General features: G+C 31.9%; 1 protein-coding gene across 1 annotated transcript in view; it reads left to right on the forward strand.

The window, feature by feature from the left end:
• The window catches only part of LOC143076725 (E3 ubiquitin-protein ligase TRIM37-like), a 54,106-nt gene that overhangs the window by 25,781 nt on the left and 15,442 nt on the right, over positions 1-12,883 (forward strand). Inside the window, exons 4-16 of the mRNA XM_076252586.1 lie at positions 439-561; positions 2,244-2,334; positions 2,528-2,650; positions 3,164-3,287; positions 5,116-5,308; positions 5,713-5,845; positions 6,746-6,822; positions 7,672-7,902; positions 8,996-9,059; positions 9,787-10,005; positions 10,746-10,858; positions 11,682-11,792; positions 12,451-12,533. Of these exons, the coding sequence (XP_076108701.1) occupies positions 439-561; positions 2,244-2,334; positions 2,528-2,650; positions 3,164-3,287; positions 5,116-5,308; positions 5,713-5,845; positions 6,746-6,822; positions 7,672-7,902; positions 8,996-9,059; positions 9,787-10,005; positions 10,746-10,858; positions 11,682-11,792; positions 12,451-12,533 (1,685 nt within the window). The remainder of the gene's footprint in view (positions 1-438; positions 562-2,243; positions 2,335-2,527; positions 2,651-3,163; positions 3,288-5,115; positions 5,309-5,712; positions 5,846-6,745; positions 6,823-7,671; positions 7,903-8,995; positions 9,060-9,786; positions 10,006-10,745; positions 10,859-11,681; positions 11,793-12,450; positions 12,534-12,883) is intronic.

Genomic DNA, 12,883 nt, shown 5'->3' on the forward strand with positions numbered 1-12,883 from the left:
AAACAGAAAAGATAAAGAATTGACTCAATTGAGAAGATTGGGGTGGAAAAATATGAAGAATAACTAGGAAAAATAAAAAAATCTGCAATAAAATACTGATTACACAATTATAACCCTATCCATCTTGTACTGGAAAGGATTTATTTAGGCTGTGTCTTTATCTAATCCCTTTTTCAAACCGAATGGATTTAAATTGAATCAATTGAGAAGAATGGAGTGGAAAAATATAAACAATTACTGGGAAAAATAAAAAACATTCTGCAGTAAAATACTGATTAAACAATTATTACTCTATCCATCTTATATGGGATAGGATATATTTAGGTTGAGCCTTTATCAAATCCCTTTGTTTAAACCTGATTGATTTAAATTATGAAGCTTTAAATTGAATTCTATAGTTTCACAACAATTTCAGAACATTTAATTTATATTTTATAGAGCATCACTCCATATCCATGAGCTTGTAAACTGTAGGTGGGCTGAGGAGGTCACAAATCAGTTAGATTCTCTGAAAGAAAGTGCTCCATCACCCAGTAAAAAAGAAGAACCAGAAAAAGACAAGTAAGATTAGAAATAGGAATGTATTTACTTTGACAAGACTTTGTTTAAAGACAAATAGTTAATCCATTTCATTGGTAAAGGTCAAATGTGTTTATTGTATGGTTTAGTACCATATAATTCAAACTTAAACATTTGCAAGTTATATTGTTATGAAACCTTTATCAAATACATGTATATTATATCATATTTTTGATAATTTAGTGGCACTAGCTACGAGATGTATAAAAAATCTAATATCTTTTTTTTTTTGCTCAATCAAAAATGAAATAATAATTAGCTTTTAGCAGCCAGTATGGTTCAGTTTTGTCAAAATAAGCTAAAAAACATTGATTATGAATTATTCACTTGCAAGTGAATAATTCAACCTCATTGAATCCATATTCATATGAACTTCAATTTAACCCCTTAGCTTGAGATGGATAACACATGAATTGTATGTGTAAAGTTATTTAAAGGAAAAGAATGTCAACATTGAAAGTGAAACAAAGATAAATCATTTGATTGACTGATTCGATCCACAAAAATTCATTCTTACACAGGTAAAACGATGATAAACATTTATTTTTCATCTATAATATGAAATTAAATAGACCTAGAATAATCCAACAGCGAGTTTGCTTAATTTATTTATATCTATATTTATGTTTACATAGCTTACATGGTCATCGCATGACTTTAGAGGTCAACTCAATAATTAATTAGATGGCATCTGGACTAAAATACACACGAAACGAAGCTACATATTTTCAAGATCGTGCCCTGTTTATCATTTGTTTTAGACTTTTAATAGTTTGGATAAATGTTTTACATTGTTATACTGTAAATTCAGAACTTAATGTTTTACATTGTTATACTGTAAATTCAGAAGTTATTGTGAGGTTTTTATTACTGCGACAAATGCGACAGAGTTGTAAACATCGCATTTTGAAATGTTTTTTATGAACTAAACAGGATGTTTCTCAAAATCAGAAAAAATAAAATCGCATTTAAGTCTAAAATGACAAAATCGCAATAATAAATGCATGCAATAATTTCTGAATTTACAGTAAATAAAATATGAGAATTTGATTAAAATCGGTGAACATGAATTTGACAGCAAGTGCCCCTTTAGCCCATGTTACAGATCCTGTGTAGAGTTTTCAGTCTTATAGAAACATTGTCTTATAAGTTATATCTATTATAGTCAAATTGTAGGACTCCATTCCTGTAGTCAAAGTTAATAAATTGTTGTCGAAAAATGATAATTCCTGCTCTGAATGTATATATGATTTAAGAAAGTTTTAGGGATATGATTATTGATTGTCCAGGGATATTATTTTTATGGACAAATACATTAAAATTGTCCCCTGGACTAGTGAATCATCAATCCCTGTTGTAAACAAATAACATAGAATACAATCTGTTAGAAAATTCCATTGCTTTTGTTCTGATATTAGTATATTTTATAATGTTGTAAGTAAGTACTCATGAAGTGGCCATATGGTATTATAAAGGTTTTGACTACCAATGCTAGAAAGGACTGACAGATTTTGGTAGTTTGCAATAGAAATAATATGAAGGACCAGCAGATTTTCTTTAAGAACCACCATAATACTTATATAACATTTATCCAAATCTGTGACAATAGAAGTAACGGTTGTTTAGTTTAATGTCAAGGCTAATGAACCAATAATTTTTTGTAGATGTGACGAACACCACGGAGAGAAATTGAGTGTGTACTGTTGGACCTGTAAACAGAGTATATGTCATCAGTGTGCCCTGTGGGGTGGAACCGTAAGTAAAATGATGTTAGACCCCAGTCCAGGCTTCCTTATCTCAGCTACTTTATTTGCATTCACACATATTATTCATGATTTATCAATTATATTCCCCTTTTATCAAAAGAAGTCATCACAGGATAGGATCAAGGTTTATAGACATGATTTCCACTATCATCATAAAATTAAAGATTTTTTCTAAATTTCAGCATTCTGGTCACACATTTAAACCTCTAGATGGTGTGTATGATGAGCATGTGAAGAAGATAACAGATGAATTGAACCAGTTAAAGAGAAGACATGTGGAATTGATCAGTCTCGTACAGGATGTGGTTAGTATCATTTTAATACAACAGATTCAGTTTTATTTGTGGGATATCGATTTTTTTATATTTTGTGGATTAGGGTAAACCATGAATATAAAGTTCAATTAATTACACAGTTATTATAGGCTTGTTTGGAAATTTTTTCAAATATCCATTAAAACTCAATTTTTCTTCAATTCAGGAAAATTGGTATCCACAAAAATAAATCAATACACTATTTAAAAGATATTACAAATTTGATACTTACTAGGTTGGCATGTAAAATTTCCTTGATAAAAGATGATTCTTGAGGGCAAACACCAAAAATCATTTCAAGACCATGGAAATTATGAAGGGTCTTACTCTAAAGAGAATAGAAAAAAGTTCTAATGGTAGTATTTGATTTAAATGATTTTTGAAAGTGGTCTTCTACAATGAGGAAGAGTTATTGAAATCTGTTTCAAAGCCAGTTGCACTTTGGCAAAACTATGAAATCAAATTTAATTCATAAATTGAAATAATATATGTTTTATCTTTTAGGAAAGAAATATTGAAAGTGTAAAGACAGCAAAAGATGAAAGAGTGAGAGAGATAAGGAATGCAGTAGAATTAATGATTGCAAGACTAGAATCACAACTTAAATCTAAACTACTTACATTAATGGGTAATTCATTTGTAATTATATAATTATGCGTAGATTCATTATATTTCCTTGAACACCATTTTTCATGGATTCCCTAGATATAGATGAACCACAAAATTAAGTGTTCAAAGAATTACATATTTTCTTTAAGGTTAAATGCGGACTTTGGCAAAACCACACAGTTAAATATCCATGAAAATTCAAGTCTTCCTTAATCCACAAAAATTGGTATCCACGAAAATAAATGAATCTTCAGTATTAAAATTACAACAAACATTTGATCTACATGAGAAGTTATATGCTACTCTCTCATCATGTTCATCTCTAGCTAACTTATAATATCCTAAAACTATTAATTATTTTGAATAGTCAATGAAACAGATTGCATGCATGGGCGGATCCAGCCATTTTAAAAATGGGGGGGGGGGGGGGGGGTCCCAACCCAGGACAAAGGGGGGGATTCCAACTATATGTCCCCATTCAAATACATTGATTGGCCAAAAAAAAGGGGGGTTCCAACCACCGGAACCCCTCCCCTGGATCCACCAATGGCATGGTAACTTATTCTCAGTTATATCTTAGTTGAAAATTTCATTATGATGTCAAATTTTGCTACTGTAAATTCTGAAATTATTGTATGTATTTATTATAGCAATTTTCAAAAACGTGAGATTAATAATTGTGAAATCCTGCATACAGATATATGTATCGGATATATTAAAGAGCGTGTGTGTCTTTTAACAAATTAATAAAAACAATCCACAGTGAAATTTTACTAGCCCTTTGGGTCATAAATAAAAAAAAACAGAAATGAAAAAAAGTTGATGTACTGTGTTTAAAATACAATATACAGTTAACTCTCGTTGTCTCAAACTCGGTTGACTCGAAATTTCGGATGAGTCGAAGTTTTGACATGGTCTCGAACTTTGTTCCATATAAATGTATGTAATTCGACTCCTGATGAGTCGAAATTGGATGAGTCGAAATTTCGGTTGAGTCGAACTAAATTTCGACCCCAAGGCAAAAGCATTCAAAATTCATTATTTATCTCGAACTAATACACATATGTCAAAACATGACCTCCGGCATTTAAATAGATTGGCCAGTTAATCTGACAATACACGTGTAATTAAATTTCCAATCACTGACCACTGTATTGATTTAATGACATGCTATTTAAACGAGTATTTACCTAAGAATATATTTTATAGAATTTTTATAAATGATTAGTGATACTTTGTTATAATGTTCATGAAAAAGTTTTTAAAATGTTTACAAAACTATTAATTATGATTGACACTAATGAGCTTGGGTGTGTATAAAGTAAGGATTATGACTTCCGTTGATGATCACCTAAAAACTACTCAATCGGCATCTTTAATCTTATTGTATTTTCTTTTGAAAAGAAAGAGTGAGATAAAACGAAATGAAGAGAAATCTAAATTTTCTAAAATCTGTTGTATCCGAGAATAAACAATTTTGTCAACTATAAACGACCTGAATAACGAATCTATCGATTGGAAACTACTCTCTCGGATAAAAGCATAGGAAAAAAATGTACCTGAAACAATTGAATGAGTAAAAATAATGTTATTATAATAATGAAAGACCATAACAGACAAATACATCTATCTGATACCAGATTATCTATCCCCTTCCCAAATTCACCCGGATTTATTTTAGCTTTACCAAGCTAAGCAAGAGTTGTTTCCCTTGTTCTGTCAAACTTCCGGTTTTTGTTTGAGTTGAACTATGTGTATCTCGAAATATTTCTCTGATCCGGCTGACTTCGAGATAACGAGAGTCGGCTGTATACCATTTATTTACATATGTCATTTTGCTACTTTAGGTCAGAGAAGTCACTTAACACAGGAAACAGAATTACTGGAATCATTAATACAGAAAGTCAATCAAAAGTTGACCACATGTGGCAAGAATGAACTGATCAATATTAGTACTGAACTGGTGGAGATGTTCAAAGAGGTCCAGAGAAAACCAATGGCTTCCTTTGTTACTGCTGCAGTCCCGGCAGACTTTACCAGGTAAGTCCAGAGGAAACCCATGGCTTCCTTTGTTACTGCTGCAGTCCCGGCAGACTTTACCAGGTAAGTCCAGAGGAAACCCATGGCTTCCTTTGTTACTGCTGCAGTCCCGGCAGACTACCAGGTAAGTCCAGAGGAAACCCATGGCTTCTTTTGTTACTGCTGCAGTCCCGGCAGACTTTACCAGGTAAGTCCAGAGAAAACCTATGGCTTCATTTGTAACTGCTGCAGTCCCGGCAGACTTTACCAGGTAAGTGATATAAATCAATGGAGACAGGCTTGTTACCAAATTTACCAAAATATATTATACATAGATTGATATTTACACCTATACATAGGAACTATTTTGAAATATGAAATATGCTAAGACAATTATGCAAAGTGTTTTTGAATTTTATTTTCAGTGAGATAGTACCACCATATGACACCAGTACCTTTGTGATGAAGAACTTCAGTGTATTACAACAGAGAGCAGACCCGGTTTATAGTCAGCCATTAAATGTTTCAGGACTCAGTTGGAGACTGAAAGTATATCCAGTAAGTTTTGAGCTGTAATGACACTTAACATCCCATATTGATACAAACATTTGTATGGATTAACACACTTCTCAACATGATCTTTCAGCATTTTGACGAACTTAAATATTACATGTTATGTGTATGAATTCTATAAAGTGTGCTTTACAAATGAAGATGAACCCTACTTTCATAGACAGAAAAATTTAGGTTTCTGACTATGTAATTCTTTCATCCTGACTATGGAATTCGCAGACTACGACTGAATTGTTGAGCTTCAAGAATCATTAAAATTATACTGCTATATCCCAAAATATCCATTAGATAAGACAGAAGGCGACACTTGCTTAAAAATGAACAATCTGTTTCAATAAGATGTGTCAACTTTAGTTATCTAGTGTTTTTGAAGACTCCCTGGATAGACCTACTCCTGTCTGGTCAAGTTTTTATTTACCTACTGCAAATGTCACATTTTCTTCAATATTCATGTTATTTCATTATTGGTTATTATTTGTGTAGTTAAAAGTGACATCTTTCAATGTCAATTTACAGATTACTTCTTTATGGGTCTGAAAAGTTGTTATTTATGATCCAATGATTATTGTAATATAGGGTTATTGCATGAATATTGGGAAATATTGTCCCGAGTAGAATTTTATATTGCACGAGCTTGCGAGTTCAATATATGATCTACGAGGGACAATTTTCCCCAATATTCATGCAATAACCTTTTTATTGTAAAGCAATATAATATTTGAAAGTAAAAGTTGGTTTAAAATAAGATTTTGTTGTTGCTGACGTCATGAATTTTGAAGATTTATTGCATTAGTGCACTAATAGAATTTATTGCACGCTAACTTTTGGTTACTTTCTGTGGGAAATATTATATTGCTATGCAATAATATGTTATATTTCCTTTAGGATGGTAATGGTGTAGTAAGGGGTAATTATCTTTCTGTCTTCCTGGAGCTGTCTGCTGGATTATCTGAAACTTCCAAGTAAGTTAACTCATCTAAATTCTTTTATAAACACACAACTTCTTACCTTTTGTTTATGGGTGTGTCAATATTTTTTGGGTAGGGGATTGAAGACACCCAAATTAATCAAATATTGATGATGTTAAAATTTTGTTATTATAAAATCCATACAATTACAAAATTGTCAGTAAAATGCAAATTATTGTTTTGGCTGGAGTCTTAGAAAGTGCCTAGCATGCCCTCCGAGCATTTAATCCTTGAATAGACCTTATGCTTTGTATCTCTTGATTTTGTTGACCAATGAATTTTTTTTTTTTTTATAATATTTTCAACAGGTACTGTACATGTAAATTCAGAAATTATTGCGTGCATTTATTATTGTGATTTTGTCATTTTAGACTTAAATGTGCATTAACTTTTGTGATTTTGAGAAAAATCCTGTTGAATTCATACAAAATCTTTCAAAATGCAAGTTTGAATTGTTGCATTTACAACTCTGTCGCATTTTTTACAATAATAAAAACGTCGCAATAATTTCTGAATTTGTGTTACTTAAATACTATATACATGTACATATATAAAGTTAACTAAAAATTTTAAAATGGAAAATTATCCAAAGAAATGATGTATGCACACAAGCAATTTTAAAAGAATAAAATAAAGATTATGTTAATAAATCCTGCACTCTTTCATTTAATTGAAATAATCTGTATTAAAGATTTATTTTTCCAATCGAATTTAAAAGAAAGGTTACATTAAAAAATTTTGCACTCAGATAGTACATATTATACCCTAGTAAGTAGCTTAGTATAGCCATGTTTAGTATTTTTAATTTACTAAGTTCACTTATTTCCCATATTTCTTTTGCAGATATGAATACAGGGTAGAAATGGTCCATCAGGCTAGTCGTGACTCCAGTAAGAATATCGTCCGAGAATTTGCCTCTGATTTTGAAGTAGGTGAATGCTGGGGTTACAACCGCTTTTTCCGTTTAGATCTTCTTGCCAGCGAAGGATACCTTGATACAGACACTGACACTCTCATCCTTCGATTCCAAGTCAGACCACCAACATTTTATCAAAAATGTAGAGATCAACATTGGTAAGTATTTAAGAAATGATTGGTTTGTTTTGATAAACACATAAAAATAATGAATGAGGTATGATCCTTGCTGCGATTGTAGAAGGTTGTGGGTTTGGTCCCTGGCCCTGTCAAATAAAAGGGGGGAGAAATTGGTATTTACTTCTTTACCTCTGAGCAGGTAGCTTTCAAGAGTTAACATTGGTAAGTATATAAGAAATGATTAGTTTGTTTTGCTAAACACATAGAAAGATAAACATGGGAGTATCCCCTCCTTGAATGAGGGAGTTTGTGGATAAAATCCCTGGCCCTGTAAGATAAAAGTTGAAAATTGTTATTTGCTTCTTTACCACTGAACAGGAGCCATTTAGGAGTAGGATCAAGGATGGGTAGACTCGGAGTGAGAAAAACATGTCCAGGGTTGAGTTCAATATCAAGGCAGCTACGTAGCGGCTATGTAGCTGCTATCAATACCTATTTAGCAGCTAGTCTATAGCTACAGGTTCAATAGTCAAAATCTACATAGCACTACGTAGCCGCTACTCTATTGAACGCAACCCAGCTCAGATGACTTGTCTTTTAGCTAACAATTACTTTTTGATATTCACATACATCAGCAATTAGATCCTAATGTAAACTGGAAATAGATTGTGAAAATAAAATTATATCAAATAAAGGACATAAACAACAGAAACAATTTCTTAATAAAGTGAACAAAGTAAACAAAACAAAAACATGAAAATTTATATGCTGCAGGTACATGAAATAATGCTTATGAGATAAATGAAATAATGCTATGTTCCTTTATATGTTAATAAGATTTTAAAGAACTGTAAATTCCTGAATTTTTGCAATGTGTTTAGATAGGGGTCACAAAAATAAAAACTCAGATTTTAAAATTATATAGCATTATTTGAATGCAGTATTTCCTGAAATCACAATGTTACACTCATATGTGTGTCAAATATTTAATAAATCACAATGTTACACCCATATGTGTGTCAAATATTTAACAAATCACAAGAATAAATGCACATAATTATTTCTGAATTTACAGTATTCAATGATCTAAAATAATGTTTTAAGATAGATATTACATTTTATACTTTGTCAGGTATATAAATCAGTTAGAGTTTTACCAGAGCCAGTATATGACACAGTTAAATGATATGCAGGAGGTATATATTATTATTTCTTAGAATTTCACATTGAATTTAAAACTATGTGTTAATTCAGGTGGCTATCTCCACAAATAATGTGACATTTTGACAAAATAAACTGTACTACACATTCACCAGGTGTTGGTTCACTCTCATAAAATTTATAAAACAAAAAAGTGCATTTGCAAGAACAGGATTTACTTTAATATACTAATCATTACTGTTTGATTAATTGTAGCATGTTACAGTAGATTCATTAATATTCATGGGATACCAATTGTTGTCGTGGATTTCATTGGCATTGGTGAACCACAATTTTTAATATTCAAATTTTATATAGGCTTGTATGGAGAATAAGGCAGAACCTCAAAATCTATTAAATATCCATGAAGATACAATTTTTCCTCAATCTACGAAAATATATTAATCCAAAGTATTGGTAATGAGTTAGTGAAACTGCAGCTGTTTTCAGGGAAAAAGTTTCACTATCATTTGACAATAGATGCTACCAATTCAGAGGCTGATTTAGGGGGAGGGACAGGGGCCCGGGCCTCCCCTTTTGAGAAAAAAAAATATATAGGAAATCACTGAGGCATGACGAAATCGGGCCCCCTCTTAGGCAGCAAGTGGACCGCCACTGCAATTAGCAGCAGACAAAACTATTTTCTCTGGAAAATTGACTAACATCTATTGCTTGCTTTAGAACAGTTTATTGACACTACAATTATATGTGATTTATTTATAGAGATTATTATTGATTGAGATGTCAAGGAGGTCCAAAAGGGGAACATCTGCAGAGTCGCCATTACCTTTGATAGAGGCCCATGGTGGGGATAATCCTGCTATAAAACACCCTATACTGCACCCCAAACCTCTACATCCAGGCACAGGATCAGAGATTGAAATAGAACATTCTGACAATGATGATGTGACTTCTGATAATGATACCACAGATTCTAATGAGGTAAATTACAGACAAAACTTAGAAATAAACTAAGGTATAAAACACTCCATGGTGCACCCAAAACCTCTACACTTAGGCACAGGATCAGAGATAGAAATAGAACATTCTGACAATGATGATGTGACTTCTGATAATGATACCACTGATTCCAATGAGGTAAATTACAGACTAACTTAGAAATGAATTAATGTATAAAACACCCCATACTGCACCCAAAACCTCTACATCCAGGCACAGGATTAGAGATAGAAATAGAACATTCTGACAATGATGATGTGACTTCTGATAATGATACCACAGATTCTAATGAGGTAAACAAAAAATTAAAAAAACCTTGGAAATTTAGGTATACCCTACCTTGCATCCCCGACCTTTCCATGGGTACACAGGACTGGTAATAGAAATGCAACATTCTAACAATGACAAAGATACTTATGTCATGATACCACTGATTCTAATGGGGTAAATTGCTAAAAGCTTTTTGAAGATAAATAAAAAAAAAGGTCTTATATATGCATTTAAACCAACTGGTGTGGCATATGGAGTAGGATCTGCTTCCCCCTGATGGAGCACCTAATATTTCCTCAAATATTTGATTGGGTTTCCTGTTGCTCAGTCTTAAGTTTTCTATGTTGTGTGGTGTATACTAATGTACATATTTTTGTTTTACTTCGTATTGAATATCTTTTTTGTATCTTTTGCCTCTGTTTTTCAAGGAAAAGAATTGTTTATGTTAACAGGGTTTGAGTGAAGGAGACATTGATGAATTAGAGAACACCCGAATGGTACTAGAAGAACAGATTCTTGCTCCTGCTGAAAATAATGATGAAAATGATATTGATGAAGAAACAATGTAAATATAAAAAAGAAGATGTGGAATGATTGCCAATTAGACAACCGTCCACAAGAGACTGAAAATTACACAGAAATTAACAACTAAAGGTCACTGTACGGCCTTCAACAATGCACATACCGCATAGTCAGCTGTAAAAGGCCCGGAAATGACAATGTAAAACAATTCAAATGAGAAAAGTAACAGCCTTATTTACATAAAAAATGAACGAAAAACAAACATGTAACACAAACAATCATCAACTACTGAATTACAGGCTTCTGATTTGGGAAAGGCACATACATAAGGCTTCACTTTTTTTGAAAAAATTGATAGCAATTAAAACAATAAACATGTGGAAAGAAAGCTTGTTTCAATATTTATATTAAACCAGAACAACTATGAAAGTCAAGATTACGTTGAAAATACTAGAAGAGATGATATTGAGAAAAAACAGAGTCAAACCTTCAAGAACAAAAATTATAGACAAGGGAAAATCATGGTCTTAACATTAATTGGAAGAAATGGAAGGCAAAATGTTTTGTAAGATTTGATATTTATTAAAAAAACAAACAATAGTATTGACAAAATGAATTGACATATCATTTAAAACAAAAAACAACAACATAATTATAAGGAAAAATAGATAAAAATGTGCTTTGATCTATAATGGTTTTCTTTTATAAATTGTGACTGACTGGAGAGTTGTCTCATCAGCACTCATACCACATCTTATATATGTTTTAAAAGTAATTCCATAATTTTATTGATAATAAAATACTTAACTTCAGAATAGTGTCATACATGTCATATGTTATTTGATAAATATGTTTTTTTAATTTAGGTCCTTGGACAATGATGTAGAAATCAATATGAGATGGGAAGAAAATGATTTGGACAGAATGGGAGCTCATGGAATCAGTCATAAATCTAACATTACCGGTGCAGAAAACAAGTAAGTAGTTAAGTCAGGTTCTGGACAGAATGGGAGCTCATAGAATCAGTCAGAAATCTATATCTAACATAACTGGTGCCGGAATCAAGTAAGAAGTTAAGACATTGTGTTATTAGCTAAAGTCAAAGTTGAAAGTTTAAAGACAAAATTACTATTTAAACTTCTGGCATTACATAATTTTACCTAATGAGTATTGATAATAGACAAGAGGTATTTATGACAAGCCCCTAATTGCATTCACTTTATCAATAAAGAACAACCTGAACCAAAACAAAATATGTGCTATTCACAACAAAAAGAATAAAAATTTACTCAGAGACAGCAATAATCACTGCATTTATATTGACTAGATTTAAAAGAAGACTGAAGGGGATTTATATAGACTATACTTATCACTGACAGTTTAATATTATTTTGAGGCATGGTAGTAGATTGGTGTCATCTTGAATTCCCCCCCCCAAAAAAAAAATCTGAATACGGAATCTCAGAAAAATAAAAGATTTTTTCCAGGATCCTGAAAATTTTATCAATAATTCCTGATTTCCAATAAATGTAAATCCTGAAATCAAGCAAAAATAAAGGACCAATCCTGACATCTTGAAAAAGGTCTATTCGCCCCGCCCCTCTATCTTATCTAATATATTTTATTTTCTATCAGAAATGAGGATGATGAAGCTCTGATAAGACAGCTGTTTAAAGAAAAGGCATCTGATACAAGACCATGGTCAGCAGCATTTGGAGGTAAATATTTTGTTGATCGATATGTAGTAGTGACACAACATAAATATTTCCTGCCTGTATACTTGTATACTTGTAGCCTCTGAGCACATGTATTTTCGTATTGTTGTAACAGAAGAAAACTATGCTTTTAAATTATAATAATTCATGTGTTAAACTTATATTACACCTGGACAGTTTATTTTGAGTATTTCCTAGAGCCATTTAAACAGTTGACAGATGAAATGCTTCTTTCAAGTTGGTTTACCTTAGATTTACCTATTATATGAAATTAGATGTGATTTGTTATTAGATGAGACCAATATTCACCAGAGTCCAAATGACCTATAACAGGACACCATACAGCCTCCAAC

The sequence above is a fragment of the Mytilus galloprovincialis genome, chromosome 5 (genome assembly GCF_965363235.1).
Source record: "Mytilus galloprovincialis chromosome 5, xbMytGall1.hap1.1, whole genome shotgun sequence".
NCBI classification, from domain to species: Eukaryota; Metazoa; Mollusca; class Bivalvia; order Mytilida; family Mytilidae; genus Mytilus; species Mytilus galloprovincialis.